General features: G+C 28.4%; 2 protein-coding genes across 8 annotated transcripts in view; one reads left to right on the top strand and one right to left on the bottom strand.

Moving 5' to 3' along the window:
* Syn (synapsin) overlaps positions 1-24,854 on the top strand; it is a 37,646-nt gene that overhangs the window by 8,813 nt on the left and 3,979 nt on the right. For all 5 annotated transcript variants that reach the window (XM_035085035.1, XM_035085006.1, XM_035085024.1 and 2 more), the window contains one exon: positions 24,517-24,722. In XM_035085035.1, the coding sequence (XP_034940926.1) occupies positions 24,517-24,722 (206 nt within the window). The remainder of the gene's footprint in view (positions 1-24,516; positions 24,723-24,854) is intronic.
* Timp (Tissue inhibitor of metalloproteases) lies at positions 666-20,309 on the bottom strand. Of its 3 annotated transcripts, none has more exons than XM_035085070.1 (5): positions 19,830-20,309; positions 3,771-3,894; positions 2,732-2,814; positions 1,794-2,027; positions 666-1,257 (listed from the first exon to the last, which is right to left on the bottom strand). In XM_035085070.1, the coding sequence occupies exons 2-5, from the start codon at positions 3,892-3,894 to the stop codon at positions 1,039-1,041; spliced, it is 660 nt and encodes a 219-aa protein (XP_034940961.1). In that variant the 5' UTR covers positions 19,830-20,309; the 3' UTR covers positions 666-1,038. The 3 variants fall into 3 exon arrangements, with proteins under 3 accessions (XP_034940961.1, XP_034940950.1, XP_034940972.1); XM_035085059.1 differs by lacking the exon at positions 19,830-20,309 and adding an exon at positions 11,303-11,461; XM_035085081.1 differs by lacking the exon at positions 19,830-20,309 and adding an exon at positions 4,092-4,195.

The raw sequence follows: 24,854 nt of genomic DNA, 5'->3' as shown, positions 1-24,854 counted from the left end.
AATTATATTCCTTCTTTTAAATCTTCGTTTATTCTATACAAGTAAATTTTTTTGCTAGTCGCGTTATTTTCATTTTTCTTTCCGGTTTAATTTTAATTTACACGTGTTATTTACATTTAGAATCTCGCCATTAACATAAATACAATAGTGAAATAGTAAAATAAATGGACACGCACATTTAGTTGAAACATTTATTTACTTACTTCGACTAAATTACATTTGAAATTTATCAAATGCTACTTTTCAAACGTTACAAATGTGTACCAAGCAATTTATACAATTAATATCCAAACTTTAAATTAAATGCAGGTACACAAAGTCCCTTAATATCAATATAACTTATTTAAATAATTTTATAAATATTACATAATATTTTTTTATCATAAAAGCAATGCTTCCTTCAATATTAAAGATAATAATTTTCATGATAACTTTTAAATAATTATTTTTGAACAATAAATTAATAATCAAATATCATTTAACATTTTATCCAAATTCAACATGAAAAACTAATTAGAAAAAAATCAAATAATTACTATATTAAGTGTAAAAATATGATAGTAAGATTATTAACTGAATTAATACTTACTGCTTTTTTTTAATAATATTTAAATACTTTATACCCAAATTATGAAATACGAATTAATAATAAAGTAATACATTGATTAATCTCTTAATTTATATTTTACATGATAAAATAATTTAAATATACCTTAATATACATGAAAAAATATCATAATAGACAAAAACATATTTACAAACAATGATTAAAGCTCCTGTTACGAAACGAGCTTCTTATATTAGTGAAATACTATAGCCTCCATTAAAATCAATAAAATTTATCAGGTGTCAATCTCTCCGGTAAAAAGTAACACAATTCAGTATGATTATTATATTGTTACGTTTCGACAAAGATAAATATATTGTTATTAAATATTTATCTTAGTCAAAGATTAATTTAAAATATAAAAATTTATTGATAACATAGTCATGCTCATTTAATAGGAAATAAAATATGGAATTTTTTTTTTATTGAAATCACGGTTCCCTAGCTCTTTGTTGTTCTCTGAGGCGTTGATGTTGAATGATACATCTCTTATAAGCTGGTGATAGTTCCCACAAGCATCCTGTTGACCTGAGCATACAGACTCCGTATTGTTCTTGACAGTCAAAGGGTCCAGGTGCACTTTCCCATAAACAACGTTTGCCAGCAGTCTTAAAAACAGCACCTTTTCTTAACCACGGTGTGTAAACGATCTAAAAATTCATTTTAAAATTTGATTTATTTTTGAAGTTTCATTCTGAAATAAAATATGATCTAGTTTTTGCATTTCATCTTCAGTATTTGACCTCTTTAAACTTTTTTATTATACAATGGTTCAAAGAAAAGCATTCACAAGAGTGTTAAAATTTCTTCATCAGTAAAAAAATCTTTAAAGGGTGAAGAAACTAGGCCATTTATCCTATCTTAAAGTAAACATTTTGATGTTCTGCTCTTTGTTAAGCATCAACAATCTGTTTTATTCTTTTTTATATGCATGCAAAACATTTAAAGATTAATTAATTTGAGGATTTTTCATTAGGGGAAGGGTGCTAGAATGTGGATAAAACTGTTGTGTTATTTTTGAAGCATACATGATAGAAAAAAGGGTTGTTGTGAGACTAAAAAAGTAGGGTTCATTTGAAAGAACTTTTGAAGAGGGAAAGGGATAAAATCTCGTGAAATAGGAGGTCAGGGGGTCTTGAAAGACTTTATACATGAATATTAAATACAAAAAAGGTAGAGTACAAACCTGACACACACACCCACGGTGATATAATCCTCGAAAACCTTTTCGTTGTCTGGCTGTTACTTCCGACCAACGCATTGCTAAATTGCATAGGGATATCCTTGGTTTACCACCACTTATTTGTCCGGTAACAACCCAAGTTTCACCCGGTTTCATATTTTCTCGTCCACACATAGAACCCATTGATGCAGTCCATAATAACTGCTCTTCTAATGCTACTTCAGCTTTTGAGGTCGCCTGGGAAATATAACTTTTATATAACTGTTTGTTGTTTGAGTTCTCATAAGTCTTTTAAGCCTTCAAACTGGAATTTCTTCATTGATATTCCATCTATTATGATTGCTTACAAACAATTTATTTAATTACATAACATTTTGAAACCTTTGTCTTTCAATTACTCAAAGTATTATTAATTATTTAGCAAATAAATTGATACTTTCAATAAATTATTTAAAATAATATTTAATTCTAATTTGAAAAATATTCTTGCAATTTGGATAATCAAACTCTAAAGTAAAATGATTATTGGTTGTAGAGCAATGCTAAAACATTCTGATTAAATGAAAATCGATAAGACTATTTCATGATTTGTCTTACTGGTTTATCGAGAATTCAATAGAAGTATGTATGGATATCAATTGCATCTGTAGAATCAAAATACAGAAACTATCAAGTTAAATAAGAGAACATTCTTTTCATGTCTTTACAATAGTTTAGTTTTACAAATAATGTAACTACCAACTCTAACTTCTATGTGTTTTTTCTGGTTCAATAGAAGATTCGACTATTGGAATGTCTGAAATAATAGCTATGTCATGATGATATTGGTCAAATTTTAATTAAAATTTATCTTTACGCACTGAATAAACAGAAATTTCAAGAGTCACTGTGATGTAATATTGATTTTTTTTTTCTTCTAAAGAATATATAAAAATTTTTACCTTAAAAATCTTGTGAATCTTCACTTTGTATGCTGATTCGTGATCATTCATCTCTGAGAATTTTTTTATTCTGACAACAACAACTGCAATTAAATGAAAAACTTTTTATATTCATGAGAAATTAAGTTGTTTTATACATCAAAAATAAGCTAAAAGTTACAATCAGTTAAGAAAGTAGTAGAAAAAAAATAAGTTTATTTCTTCTATTCAATTTAAAAATAAGTCAATACATTTTAAAAATATTGTAGAGTTTTAAAGTAGATGAAAATATCGCAGAAATTTGAGTAAATCGAAAACAACTTGCACCAATCGAATCAGGTATTCTGATCAAAGACAAACTACTTGAATTTCATTTCGATGTCAAGTTTCTTTAGATTTCTTATGCTTCACCGTGGCTTACTTAACTTGAAAAGTTATATTTGAAGTTGAAAATTTCTTCAATATTGTTTCTACATAAATGAATGAAATAAAGTGAAGTTAAAGTGTTATGAGTGACAACAATGACAAATAATAAATGAAAAGAAAGTTTAATAGTCGAGTTAATGAACAAACTGAACCTATGATTAAGAGCAGTTAATGAGTGAATTTAGAGTTAAAGATGCTTCAAGTACATCGTAATATTTTACGGTACCATAGCACTGTAATATGTGCCAAATTACCATATTGGTTAATTTTATTAGTCAAAGACTTGGCCATGACGCAAGATTTTTGCTCTGCGCTAAGAAAGCCTGTTTGCAACGCAAGGTTCGCAAACACTTTCATGAACCCGACCATAACTCAACGAGCTTCGCGGTTTCACCGACACAGACAAGATTCTTCTTGGCCTTTCATCTTTACTTTACCATAAGTGGGTTCTCGATCATCTCCACGGCATCAAGATAAATGTTTTCTGAATCACGTTGTGGATATCAGCACATCGCTTATGAATTGCATTTTGTATTTTTTTTTTTTTCTTATCATTTTACTTTTCTCTTTACTTAGTTTAATTTATTGAGGAAGTGATATTAATTCTAAAAAATAAAAAAAAGGAAATTCTTACCAAAGTCTGCTTCACAGTAATGAGTTTGTGGATGCTGTGAAGCACACGAGCATGCTTCTACGTGTATTTGAAATGTTGACAGACCCAATATTAAAAGAACTGGCCAAAAAATAAAACGCCACATCTGGAAATAAAAGTTGAAAAATTATTAAATGGTTCTTCAATTTATTATGACAACTACCAGTTTGCCAAGTAGTTTTTTAAATCTTTCAAACCAGCATTAAATTATTTTTCAACTGATCTCTTTTAAAATATTACTAATTTAATTAAACCAATAAATCAACTGTTATAATTTGAGCTAATGAATTTTTAATTTCTCACACTTGGAGGTTAAAATGATATTTTATTATCTCCAATAGAAACACTTCACAATCGTGTTAACAGTGTGATTCACAAAATCAAATAATCCATTGCTAAGCTTGAAAGTCAAATAAATAAAAAAAAGATTCAAAGAAGAAAAAAAGGTTGATTGTAGAAAATAAAATATTTTGCTTCTGATGAATTAGTAGCAATAATCATTTATCAAACATGTCACAATCAACACTATCAATCAAGATATTTTTACGTGATACTATTCCTCATGTTATCTAAATGTCGATCAGCTTTTTTTTCACACTATTGTTAGATTATCAAAACCATCTTTTTTAGGGTATTAGTTTTTTTAGCAGAATCGATGTACAGCTTGAAGTGATGAGCTTAAAGGTATTCAATACTACTGACAGTCTCCATCAACGCCTGCTGGTGTTTTTGGTGCTAAACATAGCATCAGTTTTAGATAAGATCATTCAGACAAGTTCTAGATGCTCAGAAACTATGAATAACATATTATCCAATTCACCTTGTTGATGCAACAATTATAAACTCAGCTAAAGTTTGACAATTGGAAACATTTATTGCTACCCAAAATTGTAATTTTTCTTCTATTATGAGAACTGATAGTCCAATAGTTCTCTAGATTTCCCATGAGGTTGTAGACCCACAAAGCTCAGTAGTTTTGTTTGAAATTTATGTCGACGGATTTAGAAAAGCCTTGGAATAATCTAGGTGATTGGAAGATGTGATGGTATTGTTATTCATTGGAATGTTTATGGAATTGAAATTGCTTTTACTTGTGTGGACGACTTAGTTACCTAGTGAAATGAGTATAAATATAGATACTTGAACACGTAAATAATCATTGGACCAGCTATCATATAATTATGCATCTTGCAACCAGTAATCATCATTTATTATACATATATCCATACCGGTTCATTATCTGTGGTATCGAGAGACTGTGAATTATGCGCGATAAAGTCAAGACACGATGAGTGAAAAGATGATAGGAGAAAATCGTGATCGTGAAAATATCTGTTTTTATTCATATATTTTTTATGAAATTAATTAAATTGAAAATTCCCTGGTGTTAAAGCATACACTACTGTATGTTTTGATTATACTTAAAGTAATGAAAATTGTAGATTATATTTATTAGAAAGTGGAAAAAAAATTTTTTACATCAATTTTGAAAAATTAGTTGATGTAATAAGGTTGGTAATAACCATTTGATCAGAGTTATTTCAGTTAGGAAGTGAGTTTTCCGTCAACTTCCGCATGTCAAAGAAGTAATCTTGCAAGTAGATCGATTGAAAATGAGAAAGTGCATCTCTCAATGAAACTTATTGACCTCATTGTCTCTGTTTGCTTTACTTTTTTTTTTTTCAACTGTCCTTTATGACTATCGATTTATTATTAAAGAGATGAAATGAAGTTTATAACTTTAATATTTGTTCTTTATTACTTTTGAGAATTTTAAACAATAAAAGTGAAATAAATAAATAATAAAATTTATCAGTCATATAATTTTATGATTACAATTATTGTATCAAAATTTTTATACAAAAATTTTATCTTGTCTATTCACAAATCTTGATGGATTATATAAGAAATAAGTTTGTGAATTTAAAAATCTTATTCCTCTTAACCTGAGATAACATTTATCTTGAATACTTCAATTTACCGGAAATGCAATTTTTATATCAGATCTACTCGCGTACTTCTTTGACATCTTGGTCGAAACCCGAGCATGTTGTTATCGTTGACGAGTTCTTGGTATTGATTTCATGACGCACGCAAAAGCAACACTTTTTCCATTCTATATTATTTTTTCTCAGCACAAAGTAAAACAACATGTTATAATTCTCTTTACTGTCAATAAAAGCAACATGATTATAACAGGTGATGATGATCCTTGCTACTACTCTTCTTGAAACCAACAGCAAATAATTCCTTAAGTAGTCTTTTCAGGAGATCCAATAATAAGAAAATATCTGGACCTAAGACTTTTTTTTATGACATGACAGCTATTGGACTCATTATTATTGGTTGGAAGATTGTTATTTTCTCTTTAAAGTTCATTATTTTACTTTCTGATTCCTGGACTGTGATTACTCTTTTTTGTGATAAAAAAAAAATAAATAAAAATCATGATTCTATCATTCATCCTCCTCTATTGGTCAAGCTAAAAGCTCTAGATATGTCGTTGCTCCTTTATTTTCTCTGTCTTCGGGTTATAACACATTTTCAGGGAACGAAATTAAACCGGCGAGCCTTTGGTCGTTGGGTCAGGCGTGACGAACACGACATGCTTTATCGGATGCAATGAAACTGCCAGTAGCAATCTTGGGAAAGTTTTTGTGACGTTTGTTTGCATTGAATTATGCACATTTTGCTTTATAGAATGAAATTTAGTTTAATTGAAAATTTTATTTAGCAAAATAAATGTTTTATTTAAGACAAATATTAAAAGTTTCATTAATTATTATCCAGATTATTATAATTAATATTTTAATCCAATTTATTTCTACTTTAAATATGATATTTAAATTAAAACTTCAATTAGCTGGCAATTAATTTAGCTTGTGTTTTAACATGCTTTTTATTATCCAGTGATAAAAGTGAATAAGAAAGTGAAATCAAATGAATATAAAATCAGATAAGTCTAGGGTTTAGTTGATCAATAAGATTTATTTGTAAAAGAATATGATAAAATCAAATCATTTATGTTTGATTCGTAGAAAATTAAAGCAAAAATATTTACGACTTCCTAGAGAATTGGTTGTTCAATTAGCATCAATTAATAGTTTCATTATTATTTCTACCAACATGTCATGCTAAATTTTTCATTGCTAATAATAATAAAAGCTATAAATAAATCTATTTCGAGTATTTAAATGGATTGGATTACATGGACTAAAACACTACTGTACATCATCACAACAAATGGAACGAGATAGTAACTGATGTCATTCACTAGTCCATCTGCATACATTATTTCTGACCCTTGATGTCATCGACAAATATTGTGTGTGCAAAGTTTGTATTTTTTACACACTATCACCTACCACACCTTCAGATCTTTTTCTTCTGACGCATCAGCTGACTAAACTAGACTCAAATGCCTTACACGTACAATTTCTGATGCATTCAGTCAATTTTCAATGCACATTATGTTTCCTTGACTATAATTTTATTGATGACTCACTTCTGGGAGCAGTTCCAAATTTCATCTGTTTATCAAGCATACAATCATTCGTGTCAATGAACATTGACTGAACTTATTCTGCCAGTCACAAGTAAAAATATTTTTCCACTGAAATTTCTTCTTCAATGTGAAAGTCCAATTCTCAAGTATTCACTATATGATGATAAAAAATACTCCAGAAATGAAGAAACAATAGAATGTGTGCTTAGTAAATTTATTCGATGAGCTAGAGCATGAAGGCTTATTCATCGTTGGTATATGGAGTATTTTAAAAAAGAGAAAATGGAAAAAGTTGAAACAAAAAATCAAAGCACACGAATAACTCAGCATGTGGTTGCATAAAACATTGAAGATGGAATATGAAAGCACAGAGGGTTGTCTTTACCAAAGTATCTACAACTAGTTGATATTTTTTTTTATCGATTGTTTCATATAAATATATACATATTTTTTTATATAAGGTTACTTTTATGATGTGTCAGATTTACATGTAGGTATTTTACACATGTCATCACAATTTTTGCAAAACTTTTTATCAAAATATTGTGTTAAGTAAAGAGACCTCGAGAATTAAATAGCCAGTAAAATTGAATTATGAACATGCATATGATGTAAATGTATTCGTTCACATAAATAAGAGAAGCGTGTTCAAATATCCATGCATACAATTCATGCTGATGTACTGTCATTTTATCAAATTTGAGAACCATGAGAGAATGGATGAAAAAAAAATTAATTCAACGAATTAAAAGAATGAGATCTTGTAAAACTTGAATGTTCTGGTAGATTTGAATGACGCTGATTTAATTACTTTCTAATCTAAACAACATCCTAAGGATATATCTATTTCTTAATATAATATTTAATTAACCTAAGCCATGTTTAATTAAAAATATAAAGAATAAATTAAATTCCTCTCCAAATATTTTCAGTTATTATTTCTTTCTTTTTTTTTTATTGATCAACAAATAATCAGCAAACATTTAATTATTTTTCTAACTTAAATTTTTTTATAATAATTATTTTCTTGATACACATGACCTCCATAACTTTAACCTTCGCAAAAAATGACACAAAGACAATTAGAATTTCAAAGTGGTATAAAGATAGAAAGTGTTGAATAGCAATTCACATTTATGATAATAAATAAATATTTTTTAAATAAAATGGTGATTATTTTTTTTGAAACAAGTTTTATGTTAAAATTTTCATGAATTAATCAATCGATAATACACATAACTATTGTCAGTATTAACTCTAGGTATTTATAAACTGGCTAGAAGTAAACATGCATGACAAATTAATCCATTAAGTTGACAAAGCGAAGAAATGTATGCTATAGCTGTCACCAACTTTGATATATTGTATTCAGTAGACTGAAATTTCGTAATAAAATCAATATCTTTGATATTTGAAAATACTATTATCATTTTTATTTATTATTAATTCGATATTAATACTATTTAATTTTCATAATTATTACAATTATTATTGATTTACTATTCAAGTACATTTTCACTTAATGAGATGTATGATTAAATAAATTATCAACAATGATGCAACTTTGTCTTTCAGAAATATGTATTTTGCTTATCTAGTTTCAAATGAAAGAGTACACTCATAATTTAAAGTAGATTATTATTCATTGAAGCATTTAATTAATGTCTAATAATTTCCTTTATTTATTGTGTTTATCTGTCATTCCCACATTACTCAATTTTATTACCTACAACTTTATCAGACTTGTTTCTATTTTCTAATGTTTTTTTGAAAAATATTATTGTAGCCTAGAATATATTTTTTTTTATCCACTTAAATAATAATAAAGCTCTTCATTTAATATATTTTAATTTAGCTTTAATTGATCACTTTTTTTAGATGGTAAAGAAGCTTTTTAAAGCCAATTAAATCCAGACCAAAAAGATGATCATTATAAGAAGCTAAAGAACATTTATAAAATCTTATTACAAATTCAATTAAAAGCGAATCGTTGTCTTATTTTGATTAGATAAAAATAATAAAAGTAACCAAGTTAATATAAAAAAGAAGATTGTAGATAATGAAATTTTTTTTCAAAAGTCATTATTATTCTACTCTAATAAAATTGAGTATAAAATCTTCATTGAATTTAACATCTCCATTTCTATCTTATCAGAATCTTGGCTTAATAACAATTATGATTCACCGATACTATCATGCCAATGGTGCATGTTGATTGGCATCAAAAAATGTCTGTTCAGGTCGTCAAGCTACCGGTCTACGACCTCGAGGGATATTTATTCTTACTTGCTTCCAAGTGCAAATACTAACTGCCGATCAATATCAGCATATTTAAGCTTACGTTCCATAAGACTAACAGTTATTACGTCAGACTTAAAAATCGATATGAATTTCATTCTTGGCACCTCCATCATTCTCGTCATACTTTGTGTCTCGAATCTTCTCAAGTTTCGACTACACTCCAAACACTGACAGCTCGTACAGTAATCGACGTACAAGTCACGGATGCAGCTACTCTTGACGAGATGATAACCATCCATGAGGTTAAATCGCAATCGTCGTCAAATTGCAGCTGTGACATCACGCGATAATATCTTCCTATTTAAACTTGCGTGTATTTAAAGTATGTTGCGTTCAATATTATTTACTATTTTTTTTTTTTCCTTCAATTACCAAATTGATTGAGTCGAGATAAATTCGTTACACTTAATTATCATTAAATATTCTTCCTTTCAAATTAATTCGATTATTCATTTATTAATGCATGATTAATTATAAACGATATATTTATTTGAATTTTATTTAATTAATTTTTCAATTGATTAAAAATTACATAAATATCCTTTTTTATTTCAATTATTCAATCGTATGAATTTGTTGTTGATCAGATATAAGAAATAGGTTATCCAATATTGTTATTATTATTATTATTATAAATATTAATGATGATAATTGAATTTATAGTATAAATATTTGAATACACTTGTGCATATGTACATGCATTTCCTAGCAGTTTCGATGGCGTGTATAATGAATCGGGTTAGTGTGATTAAAGCTGCTACTACTGTACTGGACAACTTCAGTATATACATTTATTATAAATACGTTCGTGCGGAATAAATTGGTTATTTTCATCTACTGAAGAGAGTAGTATTCAGGTATAAACTATGCTTAGCAATAAATTTCCTTGCTTTATACAAGCTGTATTATTATTTATTTTTTTTTTTTTTTTAAACTCAACTATAGAATGTAGAGAATGTCATTTTAACTAATAACCTTGTGAGAGAAGAATCTGCAAATGTCTTTGAAACTGGAACTAATTTTAAATAAAATAAAAATATCAAAGAAGAGAAGTAAGATTTCCAAAATAATACTCAGCAAACTAGGTAAACGGAAGTACAGTGGTTGAATAGAATATCTCGAGTTCACTAAATCTCATACTCTTTTTTTCAAATTCTTTTTTTGGTTTATCCCCCTTTTCCTACTTCTAAATACTTCTATTCGCGTGAAGAATAATCAGCAGATAGTTAAAGAAGCTCAAATATAAAATTTCTTAAGAAAGAAATTCTATTTTTTCCCTTTTTTTTGTGCTAATATTATCAATAGTATTTCCAACAACTGCAAAGTACTTTAATCATTTCGAAAAATAGAAATATTTAATCATGATTATGGTTTTAATTAAAAAATAATGAGGACAAATGATTTATTCTTCAACTAAACAAAATAATTAAAACATCAAAAAATATTTGCAAATAATTTTTTCTTAAAAATAATTAAATTTTTTTATTGGTTTAGTTATGATGCAAAAAGAGGTAAATATTTTTTTGCAGTGTAAATAAATAAAATAATATATGTTGTGAAATATATAGAATGGATTATTATAGAGGTGAATATTATTTTAAAAGTAAGCAGCTTTTACTGGTTATCAGTGGAGCCATTGGCGAATATAATTAAAAATAAACAAATGTATAATTATAATTAGAATAAAAGAATAAAAATAGACACTCACGTCTACTTATAGTAATCCAAATACTGAAATAAAAAAACTAATCCAACGTTCCAATGTGTTGTAAACACTTAATTGAAAGTCACAAAAAAGAAATAATTCGCGTATGTCAGGTGGACACATCTAAGACGCGCGTCAAAGCAAGACTGGCCCAGTTCCATCGTATTACTCTGCTATTATATATTCCGGGCCAGCATTCCGTATATCGTCAAGTAGTCTGAGTGAGTATATACACGTGCATATGTACCGTTGTGTGTACCACCACATTCGTCACATAGTCCGAGAACTGGTGGTTGAGCATCACGCACTCAACATAATGTGCTTTAAGAGCTTGCACACCTCGCTTTCGTCTGCTACTTCAAAAGGAGAACACATTAATGATTTCGCTATTTTATACCCACATCTGACAAATTGTTTGATGCTAAATCATGACGTCACACCACCAAACTCCCACGATACGTCATTAAGATTATTTTTATTTAATTTTATAATAAACAAACAGTCACAAATTATTTTTAACTTGAAAAAATTCAGTACTGATTTCAAAGTTATTAAAATATTATATTTTTTAAGAATAAATATTCTCATATGGAAAAAAAAGATATTTTATTTTAAAAATATAATTATTCAGTTAAATATTGTATAATTAAATATATATAAATATAATTAAATAATAACCAATAATAATAATATAAATATTTAAATATAATTATACATTTTTTTTATATTCAATTATTCAAAATTTAGCCAAATAATTATATTTTAATATATTTTTAAAATAAAATATCTTTTTTCCATATCGAATCTGTTAAAAAATATAAATTCAATGAGTTCCAAACTATCAGTCATGTGCACTGCAAATCTAGGGAAATTTAAGTGTAATAGAACGCTTAAAGTGTTTAATAATAAAACACCCAAGTGTTGACAATGTTCAACACCATAAACAAACTATAGCATTGTGGTAAACGGAAAGAAACGATTAAAATGTGTCTACAAGATTATTATAATTTATTGATGGCGTTCAACATTGTAAACACATTAAGTGTTTAGTTTTAAAACTCTCGGATTTGCGGTGTATGTTATTAAATTAAAAAACTAAGGATGTTTTTATACATTTATTTTACCTAATAATATAAGAAGTTTATATTTAAATGTTAAATATTTATTCGCGATTGATTTTAAAAAGGAAAAAGTAATTGGTGTTAGTCAGAAGGATTGAAATACTCCAATTATTCAATTATTGACAAATAGTGATAATCATCATTTTTATTTATTCCACATTTATAATAATTCTGAGAATCAAAGACTGATGACTATATACTGAAGTTGAATGAAAATATTTAATGATTGCTGGTCGTGTATTGATGTGACTCACGCGAGCTTCGTCTCAGGATAATTCACGAGCCACGCATGAAAATGAAGAAAATAAAATTGAAACAAATAAAATAAATATCGAGAACAAACCCGAACGGATGTAGAGCTCGATTGTGAGTGACGTGCTGAAATACAGAGTAAGTGTAGTGATCCGTCTCCTGCTATGAGTCTTCATAATGCCAGTATCAATGAAGGAAGATTGACATACGTATGTTAGAAGCTTAAACCATAGCTCATGATGTTGTTATCTCGAGTTTATTCACACGAAATCCTACAATCAATCGACAATCTCTCATCTCTTATTCTTTTTTTTTCTTTACTTTATGTAATATATAATACTTTCTTTAGCTCACATTTGAGATATCGTAATCAAAAATCACAACCTAATAATTATCTCAACTCGGATATATGAATTGTGATTGGGGTTCATGATGTGGATCATTATCTTTTCATCAAAACGATCATTATTTGATGGAGGATCAGACTAGAATTATTTATTAAGACCTGACTAATCTCTTCAAGTTTTAATGAGTCGAAAAATGAGAGCTGAAAAGAAATTTCATTCTTCAAATAAATTTACACTAAATAAAAGTATAAAAATAATGATAATTTATTACTTCTATTCTTAGATGTTATTAATAGATGATAAGATTATTTTTAAATTGGAGCTTATGTCTCTGGTGCTCCAATTATCTCACCTCACTAGAAAAAAAGTTTAATCCTTGACCAAATAAAATTCTAAGGTAATTTTAACCCTTAAGCTTTAATTAAATTCAAAAGTGCATAAAATATGTTCTTAGAGTACTTGAAGTAATAATACTCTCTCTCTCTCTCTCTCTCTTGTACTTAACTTTCTTTTTTAATCAGGTAGTTTTATATTTCAATGAACGATTTAAAAATGAAAAGGAAATTGATAGAAATCCTTTAAGGACAAGCGTGTTGGTACTACTGAGGAGAATGTGGATTATTATGTGAGACATGAGAGCAAGATCGATACTCGTTTCTAAAACAGGAACAGAGCAAATATAAACCACCTACGGCGCCACAGCTTGTGGAAATAACAGATGAAATCACTTGTGTCATGAGCTGGGCCAGACCCAGCTGAGTCTCTCTGTAGTATAACTTGCACTCTTTTTAACGTGTGGGCGACCTTTGCATCTACAAATGTACGTAACATTCAGTTTCGATTGACGCACGCCAACAATTTCACACCGTGACTTCATCATTTGTTCACTGACGAGTTGGAATAAAATTTTATTTAATAAATTTATTGATTTTTTATTACCATTTTCCTTCAACTACGTGTTATTTTATTGAACAATCGACACAAATTGCTAATTAATTTAAAATACGACATCTTTAACGACTTATTTTTTTCGTTATACCTTGATGATGTCAAGTCTTACGTAGTAATAAATGAATAAGTGGAATGTGCATTACTATTTATACCTAAAAACTAAAACCAAGGTTTCTTTTTTCTACTATTTATTATGGATATTTTTGATGAACGTTGATTACATAAGATAAAAAGATTTTAAAATGATTTAAATACCAAAATAAAATCATTTTTTTTTTATCCTTTTAACACATTAAATAGTTTTTATTTCTCTTCACTGTTTCCGCGAGCAGTAGCTGTGTGAACTCTTATCATGAATCTCTGTACTCGTGAATGAGATTCTTCAGTGTTGAGTCATGGAGTTGTGCTCCAAAGAATTTACGTATTAAATTTACGTATTAGAAGAAAGAAGAGAAGAAGCAGTATATTAATGATACGAGGAAGACAACATGTGAACAAGCTTCAATTCATAAACAGAAAAAATAATTCACTTCAAAAGATATATATATTACTTATTAAAAAATTTTTCATTTAACCTATCTGATTACTTCACATGTTAAGATAATTATTTACATCATCTTATCTCGATAATTATTCGGAATTTTTTCACTAATATATGTTTTATTGAATCATGATAAATAGTTTGATTAGAAATTTCACAGAAAATAGTGTTGTAATGTACATAAATTATTTAGAAAATTCACTTTAATAAATTTTCTACAAAAAACAAGAATTTATAGCAAATAAATATTCATTCATTCACAAACGATATTTTATTATGATGAAATGGCATTTTTTTCTTGTAAAAAAAAAATCATTTACTTCCGCAATAGTATCTCTTAAATTTCTTGGAAGTTTTAAAATAAAAATCAGATTTTATTGAACATATCAGTCTGAAGGGATATAAATAAATATTGGATTTTCTTCTTTAACTTTAATCGGATTTTCTCAAGAGATTCATTCAGAAGATTTATTATTGTTATTGACGATACAAACTATCTATTAAATAATTTTTCTTCATTTCCATCAGTATACAATCAACAATTTGATGCCATGGAAGTCGTCGATTTAAACTCGAATGCTTGTCTGAAGAAGCCATAACTTTGAAGAAGGAATAGTATAAATAAATGAAATGGTCAGTAAAACGAAAAGTACATACAGCTAACTTTGGAGTAACATAAGCGTAAAATAAACAGTGCAAAAAGCATTATTATATAGTGCTGTGAAAACACTATAGTGGGTGGATGAGTTGTTGGCTCCAAGATATTTCGTAACGCAGAAACATTGAGCTTATAAGTGGAGTAAGGTCAGCATAAAGATATGGTCAAGAAGTATATGTTGAATGTGGTTTGTGGTTATAAATTTTATATGAAAAAGAGGTATTGCCATGTCCGCAAGCAGTGTCATTATTCATATTCTCAGCGGACACACGAGACACTCCCATTCTATTCCAGTAGCTGCTATTTTACTCATTCATTTAACAATATATTTCATTGATTTTTTTTTCGGTAAGTTGTTCTTAAATTATTTCTCTTCTCTTTTTTTTTATCTAAAAAAAATCAGCCCATACTTTTTAATATGTCACCAGCAACTCTACTCTAATAGTCATTTTATTCCAGGTTCCTTCTAGCATTTTTGATTACTCCATCGATCCTACATTGATTCAATCAACTGTGATGGTCTCTATCAATTCAATTATTCACATTGTTCCTACAAGCCTGAAAGCAACAAGGATTCACTTAGATTTAAGGAGATCTCTTTTTTTATTTCAGTCCAATAAACATCAAAGCAGAGATAAACAATGGAATTCTGTACGATAAGCATTCCTCAATTGTATCTTTTGTATTAAATTCATGAAATACCTGAGGAGGACAAGAAATTAAGGAAATGAAAGAGAAGATGGATATTACCAAAAATACGACCAAGGTAAAGATAATGAAAACATGAGCTTGTAAATGAAATAAAAGAAGAGAGTTAAAATCTAATTAAAACTCTCATGTAATTAATAGCTCCAAAAAAAGAAACATCTCTTCAGCTAATTTAAGGACTGCAATCATTAGAATGAGAAGAATGGTAGATTGAATATCTCTTGAAAAAACAAAATAAAACTAGTGAATAAGATTAAATACAAAGGCGGCGAACATGTACAATGAGGAGAAGAAGGAGCAAATTCTTGATCATCATCACACACATTGTCAAGTCTATATGATGTAACGGGAGAAACTACAGCAGGTTTGTGTCATACCCATCTGCTTGAAATTTCGTAATTCACTAGCTGCCAGTTTGTGAAGCCATTAAGCCTTCTCTGCTGTAGCTGCAGCAAAGAGAAAAAAAATGCCCAAATGGTTGAACAAGAAGAGGAGATAAGAGAATTGAAGAGATCTACTGGGGAAGATATAAGAGAGAAAGGGAATTTTTTGAACTGTCTGGACAGTTATCATGGAATTTGGCACGAGCCACCACTCCTCCTATATCTCTCAATCTTCCGCTTATCCCACAGTTGACCCCAACCTTGAGTCATATAAAATAATCGGGCTCTCCCAAACCAATACTGATCTCAATTGGTAATCCGATTTCTCTGACTGCAGATATACTTGTTTGTCCATTTATTACATTTAAATCTTTCTCGATATTCAATTGCTCTAATGACTTGTACAAAAGAATTAATTTTATTTATGATAAATTCAGATAAATTATTATTCAGCTGATGTCATCATTTTGGATGAAATGACTTTGATTATAAATTAGGATAAATGATGACTTTTTATGATTTCATTTGAATAAAAACTTTGTTAGAATTCATCATAATTTTACATAACAGTCATTTTTATTTTATCAATGAAAATTTTAACGACACTAAAAAGACATTTTATTGTAGATATTTTATAGCTGTTATTTATTTTTTATTACCATGATATGAATGAATTTAAAATTGATAGATACATTAGTTATTAATGATTGGCATTCATTGAATGTCATTTACAGTTTACTTTTAGCAAATCAAAACAGCAGACTTTCACTTTTTGATAATCCCACATGATGTTTGATAAACAGTGTAATTTTAAAAATGATGTTGATCTATGAACTTGGTTAATGTACATGCTTCCAGTTGAAACGTCATGACCGAAAATACCTGCTAACAATAAACTTTCCAATGTTTCTGTGGAATAGTTTGCATTTCTATAAGACTGAAGTGAAAATGAGACAGTTTAGCATATTTCAATTCTTTCGTTTACCCTTCAAGACCATTTTCTAAGAAACCCTATGAAGTCTAAGTAAAAATGATTTAGCAGAACGCCTACAACTAAATGACAGTATTCGATTCCCAAGCACGGACACAAGTTGTTTTCTCATAAATTTCTTATATGATAATGCAAATAGTTGAATGCACATATTTTCTATGTAAAGAAATATTTACTATCACATTTTCCATTGGTTGTTATCTTTTTGCTCAAATCATTATCCTTGTCACGTTTTATCGAGATAAAATATGATTTTTAAAACCGACAGACAACGTGTCACCTCACTTCTGAGTGTTAATGTAACAAAAGTTTCCTCTGTTATTCCTATATGCTATGGTAAATTGCTTGGTATATTTGCTGCCAACATACTAGCAATTGACGTCACTATATTTAACGAACGGACGTTCAATCGATTTGATTGGGATTCTCTTCCTCCTAGTTCTTTTACCCTTTTTTTTTATACTTCCGGTTAAAGCGTAAATCGTTGTGCTAGAAAAACTGTTTACAGTGTGAATTTATATTATTTTATTTCCATTTATTACAATAAATGTTACTCTACTATTATTCTAACTAACCTACAATTTCATTTATTTCAAAGTAATTTATTTTATTTACATATTGTAATTGATTTCATAGATTTATCTCTTTAAAATATTTTAAGAATATTATTTAATACTCAATTGATTAAATTTAATCAAAGATTGAGACTTACTTATGATGAGAAAGATTTTTATTAATAAGTTTTTATAAAGTTTTATCTTAAGATGTCTTATCTTTATAAAAATTATTATTTTCAAACATCAACCTAACCTAACTTTTCCACTTAAATAAACGTAACTGAATAAATTGGTTGATATTAATAATTAATACGTTTATAGAAAAAGTAGTCGGTGAATTTTTTTGTGAATATAGAGCAACATTCTTGAAGTTAATGAAATTATCGGAAAGTTTCTCACAGCCATTATGGGTTTCTCAAATAGACACTTTAAGTAGTGGTTTGAGAATTCTTTACTGGAAGAGTAGAGTGGATTAATGGATCTTTAAGTAATTATTGACATCAAGTTTCTCTTATCATGATGAGTAAAAATTCTAGTAAACAACTACATTAGCATCAATATATTTATTCTAAACATAAATAAAAATTATAAAACAACTGTATTTCACTTGGAACTTGATGAAAGTATTACAAGTTGTTTAATAAATGAATATTTTGCAAGTCAATTAAATAAGTAATTGCTGATAAAATGATTGATTGCTTGAGGGAGAACCGTCACGCAATGAATCTATTCACAGCCATTCATCGACATATTTCGGTTTCTCACTTGATCAAGCGTATGATAGTCAATCAAAGTCATTGCCTGAGGCAGTAGAGATGGGTTATTAGATAGAAGCGGATTAATAGGCTTGCAAACACTTTGATTTTCTTAATAAACTTTTTACAACTAAAGTTTTGATTTGTGTCCATTTTTTTTTACACTTTATTTAGTACTCTATTGCCTCTCGAGAACATTAAATTATCCAACTTAAGTATGTTTATAGTAATATACGACCAAAGACTTCAATAAGTATGTAAACATGTTGACTGCTGATAACATAACTACTATGATAAATACCGTTAGAAACGTGCTAGAAAGTGCAGCAAAGATGTTATGCTGAGTGTTGCTTTGGTTAAGCAAATTCAAGGATTTTTTCTTCATTTTTTCTTTTCATGGGAAATATAAACAATAGAATTTAGCAAAAAATTATTCGAGTGTATAAAAAATCAATGAAAGATGCATCTTCAATTAGAACATGTTCTAATTATATATTTATTAAAATAAGTGTATATTAATATTTTATATTTGAGTTATTATGTTACTTAAAAAGTATAATTATTTTTCCAATTTATATTTAATAATCCTACTTTATAATTCAGTTAATTATGTATGGTGTAAATAATTAATGAATATGTGCTATAAATAATGTTGGATATTTTTTCTCCATTCATTTATAATATCAGTCAACTTGAAAAATATTCAAGTAACAAAAAAGCCATACTTTTTTTATTTAACTTAAAGAAAAAAAGTAGAAAAACAATTTTATAAAGTTTGTTTTTTAAATGTTTGCTCTGAATAGAAAGCTTTTTTATTTCTTTTGAAATAAATGTCAAAGTTTCTCTTTACATATTAAATAAATTGTAATAATTGAGAAATTTTTGCAATATTTAATAGCATTAAAACCGTGAAATTTTGTAATATGAAAAAACATTCAAATTTTATGTAATATTATAAAAACATTTTCAGACTCATCAATACTTAAACCGATAGTGCATTTGTTAATCGAAAATGAAATGAGTTCGAGATACGAGTCGTGGTTGATCGTAAAAATGATGTCAGATGCAATAAATGTCTTACTCTGAGTACTGCATGCGTTTGAAACATTTATTGCAACGGTAGTAAATTGAACTGATGGCAGAATATTCTTCTTAACGACTACAGTGTCAGAAGTAATTATAGAAAAACAAAATAATCAAATAGACAAAAAATATGAATCTAATATATAACAGTAACAAAAAAAGAAAAAAATAATTACACTATACCTTTAATAACAATTTTTTCGTATTCCTCAGCTCTTCAGAGACTTAATTTTCTTGAAGCAAAAGAAAGAATATTATCTTCAAGAGCATCAAAATATGGCCAGTTATTTATTGGCAAAAAAGGATTGAAATAATTGAGTGCCACTGGATGATAATTTCACTTCTAATGAGTCAATTGCATTAATGTCACAATAAATGAAAACGTGTTTAAATTAGCACTAAAAGTTGTCGTTGGTACAATAAAATAACTAGCAGAATAATGATCTAGTTAATGCGTAAATAATTGATGTGAATATTTTCAGGAAATCATGGATAATAATATGATGTCTAGTGACAACAGAATTGAGTTAATAACCATTAATATGGATAATTGTTCATTGATGTGTTGTTATAAAATAACACAAGACACGTTGTGAGAGTGTATCCGATGCAATGATTTACAAGAGATCCTTCGCGCGCGAGAGTTCGAAAAGCAATGCCAGTACAGACGTTGGATCGTTCATTCCTTCCTATAGTCGCACGTACGCGTCATTCCTTGACTTGATCACAAGTCTCGAGGTATCTCAGAGTCATCTCCTGGTCCCACTTATGTGTCGTACGTTGATGCTCTCTTACTTCAACATATTTGAACGCTCCAAATTGTTTTGTCTCTTTTCATCTCATTAACTTTAAATATTTTTCCATCTTTTCTAGAAGCCTTCTTTTTTCTCTTCAGTTGTATCTCATACTTTTCATCTCACTCAAAGCAAAGTACCTTCCATTTACTTGCCAACACTTGCGCCACGCGCCCAGCGGTGCTCAGAAGCGAGGTTCGCGACACCCACGTGCTTCTTCAACTATAAAGGAACAACCAATGTGTTTGATAAAGATCAGAGACTGGAATAACTAATATAACCGGCTTCCACTACATCAAAGTGATCTCAATATATAACCAAAGACAAGAAAAGTGCGTGACACTTGTCATGTTTCTCCATTTTTTCCACTACTGTCTGCTCAATATCGAGTATTTACTTTCACACCTAGATAATCATTCTTTTCAATATAAATCAACTATTTAACATCACTATTTTTTGGAGATTCTACCTGCTAATTATTACCATTTCAACATTTTTAAATAACTTTGAATAAAAAATAAATAAATCCTGATATTTTATTTTACAATATTTTTCAAAAGTCTTTAAAAACAAATTTATGAGTAAAAATATTTAATCAAAGCTGTTTAATATTTTTTATTAAAAAAAAAATACTCTCGAGTTATTGACATTAACGAAGAATTTAATTAAGTACACATAATACAAGATAACCAGAATGAATTATTAATATTAAACACTAATCAAGGCAGAATCTTCAATTAAATCAATCTATAATTGTATTTAATCATGAACTATGCTTTGTTAGAACCATCCACTACAGTTACTGCTAGCTTAATATTGATAAGATAATTTTGTCAACATGATACATCAAATATTGCATTCATTTTGGCTTCTATTAAGCTATAAGTTGATAAAATTGATATACTTGCAGATGAGTAAATTTGGCGATAATTTTAATTATATTATTAAGTGTAATTTAACTATGTTCACGTAGAACATTTATGCCCTGATTGAACAAAATATAATATTGCTGATAATCAACGCTTATTTATGTATAATATCGAAAATCAAGGCTGTTTTTTTCACATCAAATTTTGTTTTAATAATAAACTTTTGTATTCAAACAATATCAGGTAGTTTCAACAGCTGGCTTTTAATAAAAAAAATAAATTTAATTAAATAAATATCGAATAAAATGATAAAAATAGAAACATGAACATTTCGGTGTTTGAATTAATCATTTCAGTCTGTTTTATTTAATTATTTGTTTCATGGAACATCATATCATGAGTAATAATATATTTCAGTTATTTAATTTCAAAGTTAGAGATAGAATATATTAGTTTCCTGTTAAACTAAACTCTAGCCTGATTCTCTTTGGTATGCCAGTTCACGTTGCATCTCTTCAAGCTCCTTGAGGACTTCTTTGACACTAAATAAAATTTTCCAAGTCACGAAGAATTAGATTTGAAAGCTCCTTGGATCACAAACTTTCCTTTGGCCTAGAAAAGAAGAAAAAAAATAAATAAATGTCAGTTCTAATTTGTGAACTTGAAATTGAATGATTGTTAGTATGAATAATAGCATAATGTTCTTAAGGTGTTGGCAAAGAAATATATGAATAGATTTATCACTTACAAAGCGGATTGCAATTCTTACGGCTTTGTATGAAGGCATAATCGCCTGTCATCTATTATTCACAGTTAGTTACTTGAGTTGACGTTAGAAAATTATTAGAAAGTATCTTCTCTCACTTATTGTTCTAAATTGTGTACTTATAAGGAAGTTGAATATATCTTTACAACATTTTATTATATCATTTTTACAAAATATTAACCCTAATCGTTGATATTATTTATTCAATTACAGTTTTCATAAATGTTTAATCATATTTAGCTACTGATGTTTATTGTAAATAACAATATCAACACTAATTAAATTTTCAAACTTTAATTAATGACTGTTAACTGGAGATAATTGTCGAATTTGTCAAAATCGATCATGATATAGTCTGATAAGCAATTTATTCCAGTTACATCTATTCAATTTACATACAATTTACCCACTGTGTACAAGATTATAGAGTTGATCATGATTTAATCAGCAGTTTTATCATGTCAATCTAGTCTGTGTCTAATTGTCAGTTGATGACATAGTATTTCTATGTTTTTGCTATCATAAATATTAAAAAAAAGAATAACTAATCGCCTTCAGGGTTTGCTTGTAAACATCATATATAAATAGAAAAAAAAAAAATTCTGATTTGACATAAATGCCTATCAAAGTGAGTGTGGGATCTCTCAACTATTGAACGTTTGTGGTTTTGCCTGAGGGCTCTTCAAAGGATATGTGTCCTGCGGTTTAGTACAACGTTACGACATTTTTTATGTTCATGCTTATTTGAGAGACAATAATTGCTGTTAAATCCATTGCGGTAAGGTATAAAAAGAAACTGGTTTCCTTTTTCTCACCATAGATAAAAAAAATTATTATTTTTATTCATCACTTTTTTAAATTAATAGAACAACATCTAGATGAACTCTTGATTGTTAATTGATAAGTTTAGCGATAAAACACACTGTGTGGTATGTTCTAGTCGTGATGTGGACAACATCGTACCACACAATGCAAGTACTGGTATAAGTAAATGGCAAACGGTACTATCAATACCTAGAGTAAATATGTAACAAAAGCTTTCATTAAATATCTATATATACACAAGAACGGTTATGTAGTTTGTGTTGTTAGCATCATATACTTTTATGCAGAGGTAAAGTCTAGGATCAAGTAGGTGCCTGAAGCTAACGAGTTCCAGAAGAGAGTTCTTGGATTATGGGAGCTGGTATTGATAGCTGAGGTAACGACAGAGGAACGTAGGATAAATCAGACCTTGTTCGTGTCTCACAAGGAGATGGTGGTATTTAAGTAGGTATTGGTGGGTACTACTGCTGCGAGGTGGTCAATAACTTGTTTCCACGGGTATTTAATCGAGGTGGAGCACTAGATTAGAGCATCAGATCAAGAAAAATATGCTAAGAGCATTAATATCAATTATCCTATGATAAATTATTTATCATTATTTATTGACTACATTCCTAGATAATATTTCAATTATAAAAAATTCTTTTATACTTCAACTATTACTTATTATGCTAATTATTAACGTAAGTGCATATTTGCTGTTTCCATGAATTTAATCGACCCTACAAAAGTATCTAAAGCCATAAAATGTTGCTGGAACAATTACGATGTTTTGATGCTGGAGAAGTTATTATTATTGTATCTATTTGTAAAGAGTTGACAGTAACGAGAAAGTTGGCTCGCATGAAGCTATGTAAACCGAAGAGAAAAGTACTAAACATCAACCAACTTTATTCCGGATTACTTTTCGTTGTTAAAGTTGGCTTGTTAGTGAACTTACACAACATAATTGGGAATATATCAAGATAATAAAACATTCCAAGGTTATTTCATGTAACAGACAATAAATATTTAAGTAAAAACTTCCTAGAAATTCCAATGATTATAAAATAATTAACATTGACAAAAATAATTTTTAATTGGAATTGAAAGCAATTTAATTCATTATAATAATTAAATTCAGCTTTAATCAGAGGTAATTGTTTCACTGTCAAGATCAAACTAAATAATAGATCTCCCTATTAGGATATTCGAATTTTCTATGCTTCTCTGATACATGAAATACGAAACCAATTATGAATCGCAGTCAACGCCATAAACGTTCCTCAACCATCTCATCTTAAAACATGACCTTTCCATACAAGTTACATCACAGTAAGCTTCAAAATAAATCCTCTAACTAGTATTGTCAATTCCGTAAGTCATTTCTATGATTTTATAAAATTATACAGAACGACATTATATCCTACAACTATAGTTTACTAGGCAACATTTTCACCATGATTAAATTTAATTGCTTTGTGTACAACACCGTGTAATTAGAATTGATTGTCGATAAACTGCAAGCAGGTTAATTAACATCATAGTTTAGCTTAAGTGCTCAATTGTCAAACGACTATCGAGTAATTTTTAAAGGAAATGAATTTTCTAATTTTTAAATTATTATTTTTTTCTAGGTTTCAGCACCTCGTTATCCTGTTGTCGTGAAACTCGGTCATGCACATGGAGGTGTTGGAAAAGCCCGAGCTGAAAACAACCAAGAATTTGCAGACATCGCGTCATTGGCTGCTCTAACAACTGCTTATATCACAGCAGAGCCATACATTGATACTAAATACGACGTTCATGTGCAGAAAATTGGCAATAATTACAAAGCATTTATGTAAGTTATTATATCAATTATAAATAACTGTTCTTTGATGTTTTATAAATGATTTAATTAGAGAGAGAATTTTAATAATATAATTAATAGAGAAAATTATAACAGCATGATTATTACTGAATCTATTTAAAA

This window comes from Chelonus insularis, unplaced genomic scaffold, assembly GCF_013357705.1.
Source record: "Chelonus insularis isolate UGA/USDA-ARS -01 unplaced genomic scaffold, ASM1335770v1 contig_128_pilon, whole genome shotgun sequence".
Classification (NCBI taxonomy): domain Eukaryota; kingdom Metazoa; phylum Arthropoda; class Insecta; order Hymenoptera; family Braconidae; genus Chelonus; species Chelonus insularis.
The sequence above is the reverse complement of the archived record's forward strand: the minus strand, read 5'-3'. Positions and strand labels throughout refer to the sequence as shown.